This window comes from Salvia hispanica, chromosome 4 (assembly GCF_023119035.1).
Source record: "Salvia hispanica cultivar TCC Black 2014 chromosome 4, UniMelb_Shisp_WGS_1.0, whole genome shotgun sequence".
NCBI lineage: Eukaryota > Viridiplantae > Streptophyta > Magnoliopsida > Lamiales > Lamiaceae > Salvia > Salvia hispanica.
Window position 1 is genome coordinate 30,843,354 of NC_062968.1, and position 22,186 is coordinate 30,865,539.

Sequence of the window (22,186 nt, forward strand, 5' to 3'; positions counted from 1 at the left end):
ATATAATTGAAGAGTTGTGGGCAAGGAAGACTGCACGGCGATAGTTTTTTTTCTTTATTATGTAATTTTTTTTTAAATGAATGTACTTTTTTTAAAATGGAATTAATATGTCTCGTAATTTTAATTCAGTAATTTATCGTAAATTTAATTCCGTAAATTTAGTTATTTTTGAATTATTTTTATTGCAGCTATTTGCTTAAAATGATAATGTGACAGGTGAAATTTTAGTACTGATGACGTAGCAGGGAGAGAGAGTAGCTAGCCTGTAGCTGACCTAAAGCCATTGAAGATGCTCCAATCATTAACCGTTCAATTATTAACCCAATTGGTTATGATGAAATCATTTTAAGGATTAACAATATCTATACATTCTGAAGTTGGAAATTTATTTATGGAGTATTTGTATATGATTTGTTTTTGAAGGGCTAATTCGTTGTAAATATGGTTCAAAATTTGATTATAAAGTTGGTTAGAAAATACGTACAGTTTGACTATTTACAGAATTTCCAGAAATCCAAAGCCTGCCCAAATCGAAACTGATCTGAATTATCAGTGGGAAATTTTTTAATATGTCACTTGATTTTACAGTTGGTTGCCAACGTGAAATTATATAAATGAATGCTCCAAATCTAGAAATATGAAGTAGACACGGCTGTTCAAAATATAGACGCAACTTTTGAGCCCCATACATCTAAACTCTGAGCATGCGTCGACTACATATAACTTCACGTTGGCTATCGAATGTTTAAACTTAAATCGGATCATAAATTACGGTGTCAATGCAAAAAGCTAATCGAAAATCCAGCATGGTTATTCAGACGGGTTCTCATTCGAGGACTATAATTACAACTCTTGTCAAAGTTCGAGATCGAGAACTTGAAAAAATAGAAACATGAGTTAAGCACATTCTCACCAAAGTTAAGAAAAAAACTGTACTAAATAGACCAGACATGAAAATCATCTCTCTCTCTCTCTCTCTAGATGAACAAGATACAGGGAGAAGCCATGACGTATTATTGGGTGGTGGTAGATCACAAACCTTTACTTTTTTGCACCAGCTTCGAATAGCAAAGTCTCCAGCTCCCCTTCCTGATACAACTTGATAGTATCTGCAACGTCAACAACCAAAAGCCACTAATGATTCATGTATGAATGCTTCAAATATACAACTAAATCATGGAAAAATCTTAGATCACAAAATTCCCAGTTCCATCTAATGACCGGGATCTAAACTTTTCGAACAATATGTTGAACATCGTCTCTAGCAGGAATATATCAGAAAAAAATTAGTGAAACAAACAAGTAAAAGAGCACTTCGAGGTAACTATTTTGACACGTTGAAAATTTTAGACATTTTTGTTTTAGCAAAAAATATAGATATGCTTCTGAAATTTGCATCATGAGAAGCAGCTATAATGAGAAGCAAAGAAATACCTGAACAACCGCCAATATGCTTGCCCCCTGCCATGAAAGATCAATTAATTTTAGATATAAATGCTTAGTAATAATAGTAGTAGGAAAGGAAAATTAAAATGTAAACAGAATCTACCATGAGTGGAAAATACTACTGTGATGAGTTTTCATTTTCTTTTACACCGATGTAGTGGTTAAAAGTTTGTGCTATCACAAACTTTGGCATTAACTTAGTTGAAAACAGTGTAGAGAAAAGAATGAATTCAGGAAATATTGCTTTCCGCATGGAACTCGTAAGGAAGCGAGAGAGGATAGAGAGACAGATCTCTTGGTTGATGCATAACAAAATTAAATTAATTTTCAGTGAATGCAATGCGACGTTGCTCAAGCCATGCCTTGCTGATGGTTTTCTAATGAGAACAGTTCTAACAGAATATTTAATCGTTAAACTGCAACCTCTAATGCTCCTTACCAATGAAGACATTGGGAACTGTATGTTGTCCAGTAAGTTTTTCTAGAGTCTTCTGCAGTTGTGATCCTTCAGCACCTGAAAAGGGGACGAGTGAAAAGGGGACGAGTTCACGACACAGACAATACACTTTAGGAAAAAAACAAGTTTGCACATCTTTCCATGACATTGATATTTTAAATAAATTTATCATGTTCAATCATAAAGTTTGGATGTGTACAGCAGGAGTTGATCACTGATCCTTTAAAGTGGACACTTTTTGAACAAAAGAAATAAGCAAACTCGACTTGAGTGCTTAAAAGCATGCTTTCAGCCTCTAGGTCTGTTTGTTGCCATATTTATTTTTATATGAATTCAATTTCAATTCTCATTCTTCAAACTTTTTATGCAAGGTCAAATTTTTTGTCTAATCCATAAACTATGAAGCCACATCCCACGTCGAACCATAAGCAAGTATAGGTGGGTACTTAAAGTGGGAGTCAGTCCTCTGCCTTTGAGCTCAAACTCATAAGCAATTATATGCGGATACTTAAGTGGGAGTCAATCCTCCAGCCTTGAGCTAGTTTTTAAGTAGGCTTATGGCTTCCAGTCTTGCGTGCCTAAAATTTGCCCCGACCTGATGGATCTCAATGTGTAATGTATGGAAGAGGTTTACATGGGGAGAGGACTGCACAAGACCAGGGGCTCGGAGGTGACCTAAGCTGTCATTCTTAACTTCTTAAGTGCCTAACCAGACCTGCTTGATCTCGGCATGTATATAACTTCTATAATAGAAGAGGGATGCAAGGTGACCTGTCTAGGTCAATCGACGGCACCCAACAGAACGAGACGTCTGTTGATTTCAGGGCTTTATGGGGATGGATATTATGATGCCACATCAAACTCATAACCAATAATGGGTGGGTGCTTAAGTGTGAGCCAGTCCTCCACCTTCTTTGTGGGGATGTATGTTACGATCCCACATCAAAACCATAAGCAATTATGAGTGGGTGCTCAAGTGTGAGCTAATCCTCCACCTTTTAGCTAGCATTTAGTTGGAGCTAGCTTAGCATAACTACTCATCCTTCTTTCAGGCAAACACCTACCCAAAGCTTTAGCTAAAAACAAAAACACTACGCCCAAAGAAGTATTCTCATAACGTTATAGTAAGAGTATTGTATGAATACAAAGCAAATGTTCGTAGCACAATAGAGTTTACCTTGAACGATAAGATGGATGGATAAAAATAATCCAAGTCAATCTCTCATTTAATCTAATAGGTTGATAAGTTTTGAACTTGTTTGACCATCTTATTCTTCAAATGTGTTTTATCAACAAAGACTTGTCCAGATTGATCCTACTGAAATATGCCTACATTCGAACAAACACAGGAAGTATTACCAAATTCTAACTCACTATCATCACATTAGGTTTAGGGATGTCTAATAAATCCGTATCAATTTGCAAACGAGCATAAAAGCCCCACCCATAACACAGAATATCACATCAATTCCGCCATGGAAAGAAAAAGGTATAGCTCATAATCATACCTAATCTGTCCAATTCAATAACAAACGGCTCCGTGCCAAGTCTCTTGAACAACGATTTCACCTCCGAAGAGTACCTAACACCGGGAAAATCCCCCAAAAAGTATAAAACAAAACAATTTAAATCCGAAATGATGAAGAAATTAAAGCAGCGAAGCAATTACATAGAAAACAGAAAAGCAAATTCAGTGATGCACTTACGAGCACCAAGTTTTGGAGTAAACCACGACAGGGTTCTGAGCAATGGTGTTCTTCACAGTGACTTCCAATTGGGGCCCGGAACCCGATGAGTCGGAGCTCATGGCTCGAATGCGGAGGAGCCCGACATTTTCAGGCTTTCGAGAAGAGACGGCGGCGCTGCTCCGACGATTAGTAGGAAGAGAATGAAAGTGGGGGGGAGAGGGTGAACGAGAGCACAGTGACCTGGACTCGAAGCCTTTAACAGTAAAACGACACGTCGCCGCCATTGATGCCATCGCCAAGGTTTTCTGCAGAAAGCGTTTGCCAAAGTTCGATTTGGAACACTTTATCCCTCTGCAAATTTACTTCTTTATTAAATTAGCTCTTTATTATTTTCATTTTTTGGGAAAATATTATAAAACATTATAGAAATATTTAAACTTTATTGCTAAATTACAATACTATTGATTTAGCAATACTTTTCTTAATTTATTTGCTTAACAATCACCTAGAGGATATTTGCATATATGCAACGAATTTGTAGTTGGAATTTTTAGTTACAGTTCCCCTAAATGTCAAACTCGAATTAATATAAAAAAATTACTAATTAAGTTATATTTCATGTCATTTAGGTGGTGTTCGGTTTCCTAGGATAAAATAATATTAAAATATAATCTAGAATTGAGTTATGAAAATATTTTAGTCATAGGGAGTTAGCTATGACTAATTATCTCATGATTATCCATCTAGGATTGAGTTATGGAATTGAATCTCATGAATCAAACACACTACAAATTTGATCTCGGATTCAATCTTGCAAACCGAACACCCCATAATTCATAAACTTTATCCGATATCTAATAGCCAAAAATCTGGTACACACAATCTCCTCATCCGCTGCCACCTCCCTCTTCTTCCACCATTGCTAAATGATTTGTAGTAGTAATTTTTATCGAAATAGCTGAAAATAATTGATATATTTTTTTCTTTTCTTGCGAAATTTAACTTTCATTAAATACCATATTCTAATTTTATTGCCAAAAAAAAAAAACAATTCTATTAGCTCTCTTAACTTTGACGAGTCCATCAACTGCATAATATTTGTTGGGCTGAAGTACTCATAGTCCAGCTTAATTTCATAACATTTTCATTTAGCCACCAATATTAATGTCAACTAAAATGCAAAAGTAATGTAAGATTCTTACAGATTACTTAAGATACTGAATTTTGGTTGCTTGGAGCTATGAAATCACTAGTAGTCATGAAGCAACTTGTAGAATTTTTTTAAAAAAAATACCCTTTGTCTATATAATTGCATAATATTTTTATAAACCTTAAATATACTGGATTTAGTTCTCGGTGAAACTTTTTGCCCATTTTGCAACATCTTAAAGTTATTCAAAGTGAGACAACATTAATATGCAGTAGTTGTGCTAATAAAAAATATTCAGACAGAATATAGACAGATTATTTACCTTGTCAGAAATATATTGAAAATTGCCATTGATGGTGCTTCCCATCTGGGGTTGAGATCATAATGAATAGTCAGTTTCATCTCTCTCAAGTCAATTCATGCATCCAAATATGATACCTTGATCTCATCAAAACTGCCTTATATTCTTGGAGAATTCTCCAATAATGCAATGATATAGTGTTATGTGATTGGTTTAGAAGTTGAGCTCAATCCATCTATGAAAAGGACATTATGATGAGGCAACGGCATCTCCAGCTCATTGGCTCGACTCTGTCTACTTCTTGCTTTCTTTCAAGGAAACCTAAATCTTGTGAGCTTGATGTTGTGTCTTACTAGAGTTGGGACACTCTTGTCAACAACATGAAGGCTCTTTGTACAAGGGTTGACGTACGCAATGGTGGGTCGAAACTCGTTGGATTGGACATAATGTATAAGGAAGGGCGGTGTGGTGGTTGTCTCTGTAATTGGTGGTATGAAGAATGGAAGTAAACTCTGACAGACTGACACTAAGGGTTGGGATGAAATTGTTACACTATGGAGCTAATGGCAATTCCCAATGTCAAATTTAATTGAGGCTTTTGGTCTTCATGGGCCGGCCGGGGATGAGATCGGTCAAGCCCAAGACTCCACCTGAATCGCTAATGGACGGTTGCGAAAAGAGAAAAAGAAGGACACAATTAGTTGTTAACATAGTACACTTTTATAGTATATTTTTTATTTAATTCGCCACAAAAACAAACACTTTTGTTATTTTAGTTCATTCACCCGAAAATTAGAAATTTTCATTTAGCTTCCATTCTTCCCTTATAAGTACTATATTTTACTATACTAGCACTATTTCGATCATTTTTTAATTAAAAACGCTAAGATACATTGATGTTTCTTTTTGGATGATGGAAGGAGCGTAACATAAGGACTAAAAAAGTAAATTAAAGTAGGAGTATCATTTATTGTTGGGAATGGCTAGTGATAAGTTGCAAGTTGCAAAAGATGACAAATTAAATTGCGGAACATGCAAGACATGGAAGGGACAATGTATGTGTGAGTGTATACAAATTACATGAGAACAATAGTAAGTGAAATTGAAGACCATGTGGTGATTGCTAGGGATGTATCAATGGAGAAGCAGACATTACTGTAGTGATTGAGGAATAATTCACAAGAAGAAAAAACACACACTATACAATAGGGTAGTCTAGTATAGTTGAGAAGCATACTTCTTCCTGCCCTAGCGGATCTAGAAAACAAAATTTATAGGGACGGACACACTAAAGAATGCATGCTTTATGATATTGTTTTTGCTATGTTTTGAAATTGAATGACGTTGTTTCAATGTTCTTATTTGTTCGAGAAAGCTAATGGATGAGTCAATGACTTATTGGTCAATTTTAGGAAATCCTACATTTTGGAATGATTCGATGATATATGCATTTATATAGCCCAGACTTATAAGTTACGAGTGTGGTGTGGGAATTGAAATGAAATTTTTTATATACATTAGATAGGTTATTTATTAGTTTTATACAATGGGCCATCAAATCAGAAGATTTTGGGTCATGGTATGGAGAAACATGTGACTTGTTTTCCTAAGGGCTTGTGGAATAAATTATATGGAATCTGTGGGTGCACTAAGTTGAGATCAGTGGATATATTTTGTTTGCATTCGGTCGCATTCATATCCAAGTTTTGATGTTTCATAGACAATAAATGTCTAAGAGCTAGAATTTTATATAGTATAATATGTTTTGAATTTATATAATATGTTTGGTTCGAGATTACTTTTGGCATAAGAGAAGCCACGACTTCGATTTGCCTTACTGAAAATTAAGAAACTTAGTAGACCACACAAAAAATAATCCAATTATGGACGGCACGAGTTTTAATGTGAAATTGATAAAGTAAGAGAAAATAGAAAAAAAAAAGTAGATAAAGTAAGACTTATGTGGAGAAAAGTAGTTATGGAAGAGAAAGAAAAAGTGAGTAAATATGAGAGAAAAACTTTCTATTTTTAAAAATTGGACTATTTTTTATGGATATCTCTAAAAAGCAAAATGAGACTATTTTTTGTAGACAGAAGGACTAGTATTAACTAAGTTTACGAGGTTCGTTTGAGCAAGCCATCTAATTGAAACAACCATTGAAGGTCTTGAGTAACTCGTGTATGTGATATTCTCCTAGATTGTTAAAGACATATGATGGTGTGATGTAGTTGGTAATTGAAGGTGTCAGATAAGAGTTCAGGACGACCCTATTTACATTTCATGTGTTTCTATGCTTATTTGTGTCATTGTTTATTAATTAAGTACTAGGTATGTCCACGAAAAATATTTTTCCATTTTATGTCGTCTACTAAAATTAATCTCCATCATTTTTTGATAAATTTCTCTATTAACTGAAGTGAGTCTCATTTTTTCTCTAGCAATACATTGCCTACGTTCTCTTACATTTCTTACTTTATTAAATTTACATTAAAACTCGTGTTATTTGTTACTACTATTTTTTTTTAATGCACTACTATATAATTTATGAGTAGTGATAAATTAACAAAAAATATTTATACAAAGTTGGACATTTTAGGAATTTTACATTTACAATAAATGAATCATAATTAATTATAATAATGTAGTACGTGATTACCCTTCTATGAGCATTTAGGAAAAATTAAGTTTTCCATAATCGGCGTTTTCACATTTAGGAAATAATTTACTACTGCATATTCTTTGCAAATTGCAATCAATTACGTACATAATATACATTAGTTATATAATTTATTCCTCAATTAACAATAATGAGGATATTTCCTCCTTTAACTTAATCTTTTAGTGTTACCATCAAATGAAATAATTATTTTATTAATAAATATTTTTTATAATTTCTAGTTTTAAAATGGCTACATATACATATACTTAATTCTTAGTATTATCATCGAACGAAATAATCATAGTCATTCACATCCAATGAAATTATACTCCAATTAAATAATTTTTAAAATTTTTAAATTATCTCCTATATGAATATATTCTTAAGTAATATAATTTTTAAATTTTTAAAATTATCTCCTATATGAATATATTCTTAATTAATAAGTGTTACTATCAAAAGAAATAACAATAATATTTCGCATCAAATTAATTTTTTAGTACTAAGTAATTCTTAATTAAAATTCTAAACTTATAAAAATGACTACATGCATATATACTTAATTTCTTAATTAGTGTTATCATCAAATGAAATAATCATAGTCATTCACATTTAATATTTTATAATTAAATAATTTAAAAAATTTGTAAATTATACTCCTAAAAAATGACTATATGAATATATTCTTAATTAATAAGTGTTACTATCAAGAGACATAACAATAGTTTTTGCATCCAATTATTTTTTTTTACTAAGTAATTCTTAAAATTCTAACTTATAAAAATGACGACATGCATATATACTTAATTTCTTAATTAGTGCTATCATCAAAAGAAATACTCATAGCCATTTGCATCTAATTATTCTTACATGATTTTTAAATTTCTTATTATAAAAAATGACTACATTATATATATACTTAAAAGAATGACTATGTGCATGTATACTTAATTACTAAATGTTACCATCAAACAAAATAATCATAGTCAATGACTATTTTATTATTAAATACTCCATTCGTCCATAAAAAATAGAGCAATTGGTGTATGATACGAGTTTTAATGTAGAATTGGTAAAGTAAGAGAAAAATGAAAAAAGTAAGAGAGAATGAGAAAAAGTAAGTGAGAAGTAGTGTTAGTGGAATGATGTGTATGATTATTATTTGTTGAAAACTTTCCATAAATGAATGTGCTCTATTTTTTGTGGACGACCAAAAATGATAAATGTGCTCTATTTTTTGTAAACGGAGGGAGTAATTCTTAAAATCCTAAGCTATAAAAATAACATGGACATATGCTTGATTTTTTAGGCCATGTTTGATTGCCAAATATCTATAAGAGAAAGTCTTGATTTCTTAGTGTTTATTATCAAACGAAATAATTATAGTCATTCACTTTTAATTATTAAATAATTGTTAAAATTTCAATTTACAAAAACAACTACATGAATATGTAGTACTTGAAATTAATATTGTGATTATCAAACGGAGTAATCGTAGTCATTTCTATTCAATTATTTTATTCTTAAATAATATTTAATTTGTAATTATAAAAAATGACTACTTCATTTTTACATAATCTCTTATTGCTAATCTAACAAAATAATATCAATATTTTCTATCTAATTATTTAATTATTAAATAACTCTTAAAATTATAAGTTACACTGTGTGCTAACTAATTTATAGTAATAACGAATAACTTTCAATTTAGTGTATTAAAATTATCAATACAAAGACATAATTATATCAATACAACATGTAAAATTTAAATATCAACACAAAGACATAAATTTATCAAAACAAGAATATTGATAAATTTATGTCTTTGTGATAATATTTTTAACACACTAAATTGATATTACTAATTATTACAACTAGTTATTACTATAAATTAGTTAGTATTTGATCATATACCAGATTGTGTGTATATAAACAACTACATGTATGTATATATATTTAATTTTTTAATGTTATCATTTAACCAAATAATAATACTAATAATTTGCATTCAAATATTTTCTTATTAAATATTTCGTAATGTTTTGCCATCCAATAAAATAATAATACTATTTTGCATTCAATCTTTTCTTATTAAATAATGTTTAATGCTTTAGGCAAAATGTTAGTATCAGCCAATTTGTTAGTGTAACCTCAATTTATGCGATCTCTCCAAATAAGTGGCACTTTTATTTGAAGTGATCATCCATATTTAATATTTTCACTCTATTTTCATATATATTAATGTAATTTGATATTGATTGAACTTTACAAATATAGCAAAAGGACAATTAAGTAAAGAAGTAATAATTAATAAGAAAACCGATTTAAATAAAATTCGGTTTAAAATTTGAGGATATTCTGTATGTACAATTTTTGTTAATTTATCTTTAGTCATAATTTATTAAAAAAAAGCATAACTCAACCCGAAGGGTATGGTTAAATAGATGGATGTTGTATTCTTAAATAAACTTTAAATGAGCAGTCTTAAATTCTTGGAATATGGAAACCATATGCTCTCAAACCATAGCCATATCAAAAAACAGAGCCGAATCAAATATGGAAATATGAGTATGACTTTGGAATATGGCATTCTTAAATGTAGTGAGAATCCAGCTAGTTCATCTAGGTATTACAAATTTACTGCTGTTTCCAACAGCTTTTGAACTGTATTTATTTCACATATTAATTTTGCTTTACAGGAAACATTCATTGTAAATTCTACTTATTTATTGTCATTATGCTATACAGAGGTGTGTTAACTGTAAATCAATCATGTTTCTGATATTTATGATTAACCCTGTTGATACACAGATCCAAAATGTGTATAATTGGATTAGTGTTTTTAGAAGTCTAAATGTAGAAATCAACATCGATACAAGTTACATGGATGATGATATTTAAATTAAATGAAAACGATATGAAAGAAAAATAATACTACTAGTAATAGCTATAATTGCACATCACCCCCATTGCGACTAATATGCATGTTAGGTGATAAAATGCTGGACCATTTTTTATTGGAAATAAACAACGTAATTATAATTATCTAATATAATCTCTAATCATCATAACTTCATTACAATAATTACTATACGCGTTCTTTATTCAATGTTGTGAAAACGTGCTGAAACAGATCTCGTGGGGTTGGAACTCGCTGGCTGAAGAAGGTCGTCACTAACGTCGTTTGCCACCGTTTGGACTGATGAAACATTTTTTTAATTATTAATTAAAATCATGAAATTGTCATTTTTGTGAGATATGTGTTCTCATCATACATTGCAAGACTCTAAAAATCACAGCAAAAAGATGAATCTAACGGTCGATGATCGATTATAGAGTCTTAAAACCATACTCATGAACTGACCCCACCTAGAATCATCCCCATTGCAACTCGTGGCATGACGTACGCAAATCCATAAGATTTGAACTCAAAACTTTTGGCACGAGTCGTACCCGCCTCGCTACTTGACCATCAAGGGGACTGTAGGCATTACACTTTGTTCTTGATGTTGATATAACATGTTGAAAAAAGAGTTTCATTAGTAAATGGAATAGTAGTAATCAATTGAATTGGATACATCATCACGATTCCATTTGATTCACAAGTGCGACAAGAACTAGACTATAGAAAAACATCCATCCCACCTGTTGGATAGCTTCTTGTTATAACAAGTTTGGGATGTAACACATGAGAAACAAACACGAGTTGTAGAAAATGGGCTTCCTTTTCCATTGAAATTGATGTGTTCAAAATTGTACAAAGATAGTGATCTATCATCTACTATAACACATTACATTTGACATGTATTAAAATTGTTCTTTTTTACTTCAGATTTTCGACATAGAGGAATAAGCCTCGTCATCCTTGGTGGGTAATAGTATACAAAAATACACCCAATATTTCAAAATATGGGTCATATTTGGAGAGGGCTAATCTCTAATTAATGCTATCTTCTGCTAATCAATTTACACTTTTGCCTAATTAAGAGCGATGATCGAATTTAGAAGGTGGAAATGCAACGACGGTGTGTCGGAACTTTCTGCTTCTTCTGCTTCAAATCATCCTTCCAAACTCCGGCAATATCCTGCGAGATCTTGATAGCATCAGCTGACAACCCGGAGAGCCCTCTCCTGGTGAATCCGGCCGCGTAAAGGCCGGATTTCCCCTTCCAGCCGTGCGGGAAGGGCGTCTTCGGGAATCCGTTTTTCCCGAAGAATTCCGTCTCGTGCAGCCAGTAGGGCACGTTGCTGCGGTACCCCGTGGCCAAAACTACCGCGTCGATGTCGAGCTTTTCCCCATTGGTCAGCTCGACACTGGCGCAGGAGAAGCGCTGGATCCCAGGAACCAATTGGATTTCCTTGGATCTAATCTTCTCCAGCGCGCCAATGTCGAGCACGGGCGTGCGCCCGTAGTTTTTAAGGGCGAGCGGCCCGATATCGGGGCGCTTGAGGCCGAGGCTCTCGGTGCTCCCGAGGATCATCCAAGTGAAAAAGAGGAGCAGCTTGTCGACTAGCCAAAGCGGCAGCCATTTCATCATCATCATAGCCAGCTCGAACGTCGATTTCCCGAACATCTCCCTCGGGAGCACGTGGACGGCGTTGCGGACGACCATCGCGGGCCGGGCCCCGTGGTTGCAGAGGTCGAGGGAGACCTCCATCCCGGAGTTCCCGCATCCGACCACGAGGACTTTTTTCCCTTTGAATTTGTCGCCGGACTTGTAGTCGCAGGCGTGGACGACCTCGCCTCCAAAGGAGGCGAGCCCCTCCACATCTGGGACGACGGGGTCGGCGTTCTCGCCGGTGGCTACCACCAGCCACTGGCAGATGTACTCGACCTCGCCGTCCGCGCCTGTGGTGCGCACGCGCCACAGGCGGCAGGCCTCGTCGTACTTGGCGGAGTCGACGCTCTCATTGAAGTGCGGGCGGATGTCGTGGTGGGCGGTGTAGGATTCGAGGTAGTCCACGAATTGTTTCTTAGATGGATACTCGGGGTAGTGGTCGGGAAATGGGTAGTTGGGGAGTTGGCAAAATTGCTTTGGGAGGTGGAGTTTAAGCCTATCGTAGGTACGATTCTGCCATAGGGAGGCAATGCAGGCGGCCCTTTCGAGGATCACGTAAGGGACGCCTTGCTCTCTGAGGCCGGCCGCCACGGCCAGTCCAGAGGGCCCTGCCCCGACTATCACGGGGCCGTTTACCCACACGCACCGCCGCGAAAACATGTTCATATCCGTCATGTTAAACATCTTTCAATCTTGTGGAATTGGATGAGATTCTGATCTTTTTTTTGTAGTTTGAGAGGTTGGAGAGTTGAGAGAATAGAGAGAGAAGGTTGAGTTGAGTTGAGTTTGGATTTGATTTGATGAGTGAGAGAAGGGGGTTGGAGGGGCTTAAATAGAGGAGAGATGCATGTGACGAGGAGTTAATGACTTTGGAATTGGGTCATTTTCGAAATATTAATCCCAAGTCTTCCATCTATTATTTTAATGGGGTTCTGCAATTATTTTATGTATTTCTTTTAGTAATAGTTTTTGGTGGGGTTATAAGCTTGTATTTTCTAGGTTACTTTGTAGCTTTCGGGTTCTTTTGTTTTATTTTATTAAGGACGTTGAGATATGTGAAAGATTATTCTCATACTTAGGCGGCACTCCTAATTTTCTATGTTTTTGCTTTTAAATTATAAGTGGAATAAATAGATTGAATATAAACAACATGTATCTGTGAATAATGTATGTCAATCATAGTCCATATGATGAAGTTGTTGGTCAAGATATATAGCAAGTCTCCGTTTCATGAAAATAAGAATTCTATAAAAAAAAGTTGTATTTTAAAATAGGCTGATAGTTAGATTAAATGATTAGTGACAGTTAATTTTATACTACTTTGTTGAAAAAATAAACATATGGACTAAAATTGACATTGATGTTTTTAGTTTAATAAACAAATTACAGTTAAACTTAGGTGTAAACATGTAGAAATCGCTGCAAGTGGTTAAAAAGTGTTACTATCTTCATTAATTATTGGATTTTAGGTTTAAGCTTCCATCAAATGCATTATAATGAGTAGCGCGTAAAATAAATACAAACACATTATCAAAAGGGAATGCATTTGAGGGATTTGGTCAGCTGATGTGAAAATACCTATATTAAGATATGCATCAAACATGAATCCAGAAAATAAAACTCTAGGATTGGGTACAGTAAATAAGGTTACTAGTGTGAATCCTAACCCGATGGACTGGGATGGAGTTGTCACACTGCGACAACTGAATTTAATGAATTTTTCCGGCCTTCAGGGTTGGTGCCGACCCTACCGGGATCCATCATAGTGATGATAATATTGCAAAAATCACAATAGAGAAATAATGCAATGATCAATCCGGTTGTTATATCGATTGGGGTGAATGATTTGAAATGTACATTATATGGATATGACATGTTAAATTATATGCACTAACATGTAAAGATGCACAGAGATATTCTCTACTTACATATAAAAATATATAAGAAGGATGTATAATTTCACATTTACAGTATCAACAAAATATGGATTTCTTCTTGGTCATCTGATTCTGTGGACCCATGCAGACCCAATAAAATTAATTTAAGATGGTATATGTATATGAATTGTGATGATGTGGCAATAGCAAAAGCTGAGTAGGAAGAGAGCACGTGGAGTGGAAGCTTGAAAAATAGCCGGGAGAAAGACAGGAGCCACACCCCTTATTGGATCCCCACATTAAGATTGTGACTTAAGGCTGTTTCGGCCCACTAAGCCCATAACTGCCAACCCATGGTTCACACTTCCTAGTGTGCTTGTGGGTCCCACCATATCATTTTTTTTATCCATAATTTTATCTATAATTTTTGTAGACATTTCAAGTACTTCCATGATATTATCATGAATAAAACGGCTCTGATTCTTAGTTTGAGGTTGATGGGAATTGAATTCTACCATATCTATATCACTCATTCTTTCTCAATAGCTCAATAGCTCAGTAGTAGAGTGAGTGGATGGTTATAAATTGGTTCTAGTAATATAAATTTTCACATCCTTTAAAATGAAATAGTAATCAGTAAAAAGATTATTTCATTTTAGTAGATGAGTGCATCGAATTTTATTGGATTTTATTTATCCTAATTGATTTTCAGTAGTTCAGTTCAGTGGTAGAGCGATCGATTATAATTTCGTTAGTTATTTGTTTTGAATCTTAGATGATTTCATACATTTTTAAATTTATGAGTTCGGTGAAGAGATTAAGTACTTTGCTGCTTTGTAGGTAGATGTAAATCGAATTCTATCAAGCCAATCCTTCATTTTTTCTCAGTACGTAGCTCATGAGGAGTAATAGAGTGATCTATTAAAAATTAATTTGTTATAGTAAAGAGATCATTCAGTTTTTTTCAAATACAAAAGTTAAAGTTGGAATATTTTGATAAAATAATTTTAGATTGACACGCGTACGTCCTGGTGCTTAGAAAGTAAAATCTGTGCTAAGATTATTAATTTATAACAATATTGTCGTGATTATAGTCTATATGCTTCAATAGTGTTTAGGGTGTTACTTGTGTGATAATCATAGGTCGATTAAATCGAATTTAATGTTATTCGTTAATTTAAGTAGTAGCTCGATAGGTCGTGTATGGGGTTTGAGAAAATAAAAAAATGATTGAAGTTTTTCAAGAAATGCAGATTCATGGGCAGCATGTGAATGAATTCTTGGTTTTCATGGATTCTCTGCTTTTCATGAGAAAAGGAATGTGAGCTATGAACATAACCTCTTTCTATTGTTCTAAATGTATATAATTAAAAAATTAAATTGATACATTTTTCAAAACATTCTCTGCACAGTAGATATTTATGATAATCCAATATTTTATTGACTTCAAAAATTTTATTTGATAAATTGAATAGTCACATGTACTATCTATCAACCATATACTCTGATATATGTGTAGTGTGTCATGGGATAGATAATCCAAAATAGAAGTATCATACAAGTAAACTCAATATTTTATCCTACATTATAAAAAAAATCAAAGATTTCACTATGACATCATAAATTTACCCACATATGTTGTAGTATGTAATAATGAAACTGAAACATCATGTATAATACAAAAATCATGCATTTAAATACAGATATATATGAGTTGTACATTAAATATAATAAATATTAATATATGTGTGAGCTAGTATTCCTTTTCGGCTGCCAGGTTGTGAGCTGTTATAGAGCTTCCACTTTTGGCCAAGAAATGGGAATATTTCGAAGAATCCATTAATATATATCTATATTTGTCCATTAATGGTCGCATTTTTCTATTTTGAGTCATTATAAAAATTAATTTTCTTATATTTTTGAAAAAATTGATACTTCACTCTTTTTTTCTGAGTATAGACTGACGGAGTATATATAAATATTTATCTATTTTTTTGGGGAAATCTTTTAGGACTCAAAAGTATGGTTTTATTTGTGTGTGGTGTGGCCGGGTGTACTAGCAAGCTCATCAACCATAAAACAAGTACATATATATTAATAATTTATTATAGTATATATATTTGAGGTTTACTTTTTTAGGGTGATGATTAATTAATTAAGGAGAGTATATATATAGGAAAAGGTGTGTGTGATAGGTATAATAATCACGCGTGACACATAAAGTTCCTGGGGAGAAATAGTGTTGAAATGATCGAATTTATTAGTATTTTATTTTAAAAAAAATAGAATTGTGGTGAAGCAGTGTAATTGTAAATATACAGCTGTTAGCCGCGGCGGAAGTGTGTCACAGATGCTTTGCATCGGAATAATAAGAATTTATGTCTCTTAAATTCATTAATGATTAATGTGTTAATTTGGTGTGGTTGAACAAACATTCCGTTCTCTTTGTTGGGAGGAACCTTCTACGTAGGAGCTCATGCAGCTTCTCACTCTCTTTTTTCCCCTTTCTTTTTAATCTTATTTTTATGTCACTCAAATTTTGTACTATCTTACTTAACAGAATCTTGATCAAATGGTTAACAAAGTTTTGTGTGATACACAATGCACTTTGGCATTAAATGTTATGTATAGTTGTTAAGCTGATCGGTTACGGGCAGGGACGGAGCCAGGAAATAATCTCAAGAGGGGCAAAAATATGTATAGAGAAAGTTTAGAAGAATTAAGAAGGGGCATTTAGTAAATAAATAGTGTAAATTAGCAAAAAAACATAGATATGTATATGTACGTAGGAAAATTTGAGGAGGGGCATATGCCCCACCTGCCAATGCATTGGATCCGTCCCTGGTTACGGGTTATTTGAGTTATAAGAACATTGAAATTAGAAATTTACGATTCTAGGTGAATTTCATGCTGACCCTCGAGCCATAAATTTCAGAAAATAGTGTTATTTCAACTCGACTTACAAAATGACTACTAGTAAGTAACACTGCTTCGAGAGATGAAGAGTGAGAACATTTTTTTCCTAAATTATGTCCTTACATGTCAAAAGAAATTCTAATGTAGTACTTTTTTTTTTCTTTTTATAGAGTAAAAATATTATAGATCACCAAAGATGACAATCAAACACAAAAAGGTTACAAATCACTACATTTCGGTAGATGAAATTAGCAGACATGCTCTGATGTGTGTTGTTCGTTTGCTTATATTTTCTTATTTTATGATTTTAGGTAGAAGTTTGTTTGGTTTTTTAGTTGGTTTTATTATTTGATATTGTTATTCACGATTCGGAACTAATTTTATGCTATTACTTATTCCAATTTTTAAATCGAAAATCCCTTTCGTATTTTCAATAAGAACACGCCACATAGCTCGAGAGTGATTAGCCTACAAATTTGTAGTATTATTTTATTAAATTTAATTTGGAAGTCACCACCACAAACTGATCAGAAACATGGTCTCCGACGTGGCCTATACACACAACACAATTACATATGATCTCTTTGGTCAACTTGAGGGAATATATCCTCAATTCAAACAAAGTTATGAAAATCATTGTAATGATTTAGAAGAATATACTTGCACTAAATTATGGGGTTAGGTTCATTTTATCATTGTAAGAGGGACCTATCAGATTTCATGCCCATTTATTATTATTATTTGGGTACTTTTCACTCTCTCACACACATTAGCGCGCACATTTATATTTTCCTAATTTCATATTAATCATTATTCCACCTAATTTTAAATTTATTTCATATTAACAACACCTTTATGATTTGTAGTTAGTCAAACAATGCTCAAACTAATGTGTGTATGGAATTTATATCTAGCTACTTTTAAAGATAATTTCTCTTTTTCCAAATACTAATATATTTATCAATCTCTTACTTTGGATCTTAAATCAATGAGAACTTTGAATGACTTTTTAGAGGGAGAACGATATCTACATTCATATTTGTATACGAATAAATGCTTTTAAAAAAAATTGACGAGCTAGCGTAAAGACTATAAAGAAAGAAACAGATCATAATAAAAATAACAACAAAACAACAAAAATATGTATATACAAAAACATTCACCCTATCCAAATCCATAAAGAATAATGTATTACTCCCTTCTTCCCATAGAAAATTGGTCTCGCAACAATTACACATTAAAATCATCTGTCAATTACACATTAAAATCATCTGTCAACCTACGAAAGAAGATTGGTCTCGCAACAATTTTAAACATATAAAAATTACAAACAACAGACACAAACACATAACAAAATCTGCAATTATCGAGAATTTCAACATGTCTTATTATGCACCAGTCGGCATCTACAAACACTACACTTATTGTACATTATAGTTCTAAATGAATATCAATGTCAACTAATACCATCTCCGTCATAAAAATTTGTTAATATTTTTTCTGTCTGGTTCATCTACTAAAATTAGTAATAATTTATTTATATAAGCTCCTTTCTAATGTAGCAAGTCTTATGTACTAAAATTAGTAATTCATTGCATCGGATTTCAATAGAACTCCAAAGTTAAGCGTGTTAGGATGAGAGTAGTACTAGCATTGGTAACTCCAGGGAAGTCCTCGTGTTGCACCCATTTTTAAAAGGATAATAATAATTCATTCTTCATTAATATACTTTCACCACTTTTTTTCTCTGTTATGTTTTTACTTTGTTAATTTTGCATTAAAATTACTCCATTAACATTATTTTTAGTGGACAATGAATAGTATTAAATATTTGGATAGTTTCATGGTGATTATTATGGCACATGGCATTAAGCGAACCTTAGGGAAGAACAAAACATTGATTTAAAAAAATTAGAGGAAAATCTTAATAAATCTAACCAGTTACATTCGCAATTTAGAAAGATTTTGCTAGATCCTCACTATTTAAAGGTTCTCTTCCATTATCTATACTGACTCACTAAAATCTTTGAATATCATATAAAATTTTGCAATTATGAAGAATATACACTAATCTTAGTTTCGGTGATCATTAATATTATTATTTTTTTTCCAGTGGAACAATACATTCCCCTAATTAGTTAGTATTCTTTATTTGTGTTCTTTTTGTTGTTTTCTGCACCACTTCTTCCACAAAGGGCATAACCCCAACTCACTCGATCAAGATTTTATTCACCAATTATGCTTAAAATAGCTAATAAAGTATCGAATTGAATCATATTCAAGATTTTAGTGGAATCATTTGAAATTGGCAAAAAATAAAAGAAATATCAGCTTTGAGAGTGATATAATTTTATTGAGGAGGATTCCAAAACGTTGTGAAAACCACATGGCAACGGAACATGGTGTAATTTTTTTATGTATTAAAATTCAAGTTCAATAATAGAGGCATAAACTCACACTCCTAAATTTATATTACTATATGATGGTTAATTAATCAATTAAGTATGGAGTGGAGATTCATTTATTACCACGATTTTCGATGGCAATGTTGGGTAAAGAGGTCGGTTAATGTACATAGTTATATATTAAGATAATAAATTCAATGGCCACCACTACACCATGAATGCGGATTCCGGAATTCAAACCCTTATCCAACCTACAAATCCCAACTATATTTTTTATGTGTTAGTACATAACTTTGCCAAAAAATATATATAACGAGCAATAAAATAAAAGTATTAAAGTTTAGAATATAAAAGCCTATACAAAAATGCATCGAAATTCTAATTATTTTCCAATAAAATTGACAGTTTTTATGATTAAATTGTTTGCAATTGATGTCCCGAAGTAAAATTAAATGGCATTCGAATGAATCATACATGTAGTCGCACATCCTGATATGTCGATGCGTCGATCTTAAGAGCCGCTCTCGTAAATTGACTAAATTCTCTTTGCTCTTCAATTCCCTAGCGACTATTAATCGGCGCATCATATGATGCATTTAATTACTTGAAAATCGTTGACTGACGCTGGTCAGGGTTTTGGCTAGCTATCACAAGACATTGTAGGTACATGTATGTTCTCTTGGTAAATTCACTTTCTAACCGTTTGAGTTTCTGTTTGGGCATTTTGGGTGTGACTTGAATTCGCTTTTGTGACTTGGTTATTCCGTTTCTACTTTTATTGCTTTTGTACATGTACTTTTACTATTGTGTATCTAGGATGTTGTGTTTCACTGTTGTACCATTGGATCGCCCTAAACACATGATTAAAAACATTTTAGTTCCATAAAAAATTAGTACTACTACTACTAAGATTGTACTAGAATGCAAGAAATTCAATTTAGATGCCACATGCTAGGAAGCAATGCATGCACCTGGCAAAACCAGGTTCTTTCACGTGGCCATTGGGAACCCTAGTAATTATAATTCTTCACATACATGTTACATAATATATAATGTTGTTTCTATTGAACCAAGGTGCCGCCCACTCTCTCATCTCTCTCTCTCCTACACACCCAATTTAGAAATTTACGTTTCATAAATATTAGTATGGGGTAAATGGTTTTGCTTTGTTTTGCACCATGTGTTTTCTCTTGATCCTTGGACCTTATTTTAATTACTAGACGTGCTAATTCAATTATATTGTTATCAAAATTATGAATCTAATCGTTGATTAATTATATATAGTTGGTGGTTAATAGTTAGAATCGTAACTATAATTGCGAAAATCACGGTGCCACGATGAACAAATCATATGGTTAACGGTTAACCATGGATTAATCATAATGCATGCTAAATTGGTCAATAGTCCAACATTTATTTTTTTTTTAATTTGATTTTCTATTTCTTTTAATGTAGCGGATGGCAGAACATGAAAAACAATTCACTTCTTCGAATTATTTGTTTTAATAAATTTCTTTTTTGATAGACTCTCTCCGTCTTTACAAAATATGAACATTTAATTCAACACGTATTTTAATATATAATTGGTAGAATAGTAAAGAGATAGGTAAACGGTAGTGCTAATGGAGATTGAGTTTTACCTCATTAGTACTATAGTATAATGATATAAGTTATAAATAAAATAATACTCATGTAAGAGTAATGTATTATTTCATCTTTTTAAATTAAAAAATTTATAATTTTCAGGGACATACTCACAAAGAAATTAGCTCATAAGCGTAGTTCATCTAAAAATATAGAAGTGAACTATGCCTGTAATGTCCATCACCTTTTTTTGATAAAGGTATGCACCACCTATTTGAACGTAAAATCAAATTAATAATGGTTTTTTAGGAATGTGATCAAATGCAAACTCTAAATATTGTATAAATTCCAAATTATGATCTGGATCATTAGAAAATATCAACAAATGATAAAATAATAGCAATAAAAAATGTCAACACAATGTAAACGGTTTATGTTGTGTTGAAATTGTGTTGACATTGTGTTGACTTCAAAATCTTGAAATTTTACACTATATTGACATTGTGTTGATAATGTGTTAAAAAATTTGGAGTTTGCATAATATATGAGTTTGCATTTTATCACTATCCTGCTTCTTTATTACCTTATGAATTATGATGACTCGGAAAAAATGTTTTACTAGTATAAGTTAAGACGCGCTTTATTTTCTAGTAACCTTAATTGATATGCAAAATTTTCATAATTCTACAATGTTTTCTTTCTCATGAGAAGGATGCATGCATTTTACGCCCGTCAATAACTGTCTTCAAATTCATGCTTTTATCCCTTCGAGATGCTAAGCCATGGTATCATGCACAATTTCACATTCCCTCTGTTTTTTAACATAGAAAATAAAGTAAAACAAGAAAAACTAGCACATTAGAAAATTGGTCTGTTAGAAGTTGGATGAAGAAAAGAAAGAGGATGACTTTAGACATTGAACAATTGCACTATAGTATTTTTTTTTTATATTTTGGGTCCCTAAAATTTGCGGAAATAATGGAGAAATGTCCAAAATTAAACACGTACTATATACGAAGAATGCAAATAAGAGTGCATGTATTAATAGTAGTACAAATTACAAACACCAAGATCAAAGAAAATTAAGAGTAATCTCGACGACTCATACATCTCATTCATTGATTACAATAGTTAAAAGTAAAA

At 32.6% G+C, this 22,186-nt stretch overlaps 2 protein-coding genes across 2 annotated transcripts; both read right to left on the minus strand.

Annotated features, from left to right (window-relative positions):
- Positions 1-790: 790 nt before the first annotated feature.
- On the minus strand, positions 791-5,107 carry LOC125218061 (monothiol glutaredoxin-S12, chloroplastic-like). The gene is made up of 6 exons (XM_048119659.1): positions 5,064-5,107; positions 3,610-3,942; positions 3,412-3,485; positions 1,886-1,960; positions 1,435-1,461; positions 791-1,109 (listed from the first exon to the last, which is right to left on the minus strand). Exons 1-6 carry the CDS (start codon positions 5,090-5,092, stop codon positions 1,042-1,044), a joined length of 606 nt encoding a protein of 201 aa, XP_047975616.1. The 5' UTR covers positions 5,093-5,107; the 3' UTR covers positions 791-1,041.
- A 6,281-nt stretch (positions 5,108-11,388) lies between these two features.
- On the minus strand, positions 11,389-13,040 carry LOC125219922 (probable indole-3-pyruvate monooxygenase YUCCA9). Its single transcript, XM_048122012.1, has one exon. The coding sequence runs from the start codon at positions 12,943-12,945 to the stop codon at positions 11,704-11,706; it is 1,242 nt and encodes a 413-aa protein (XP_047977969.1). The 5' UTR covers positions 12,946-13,040; the 3' UTR covers positions 11,389-11,703.
- Between the last annotated feature and the right edge of the window lie 9,146 nt (positions 13,041-22,186).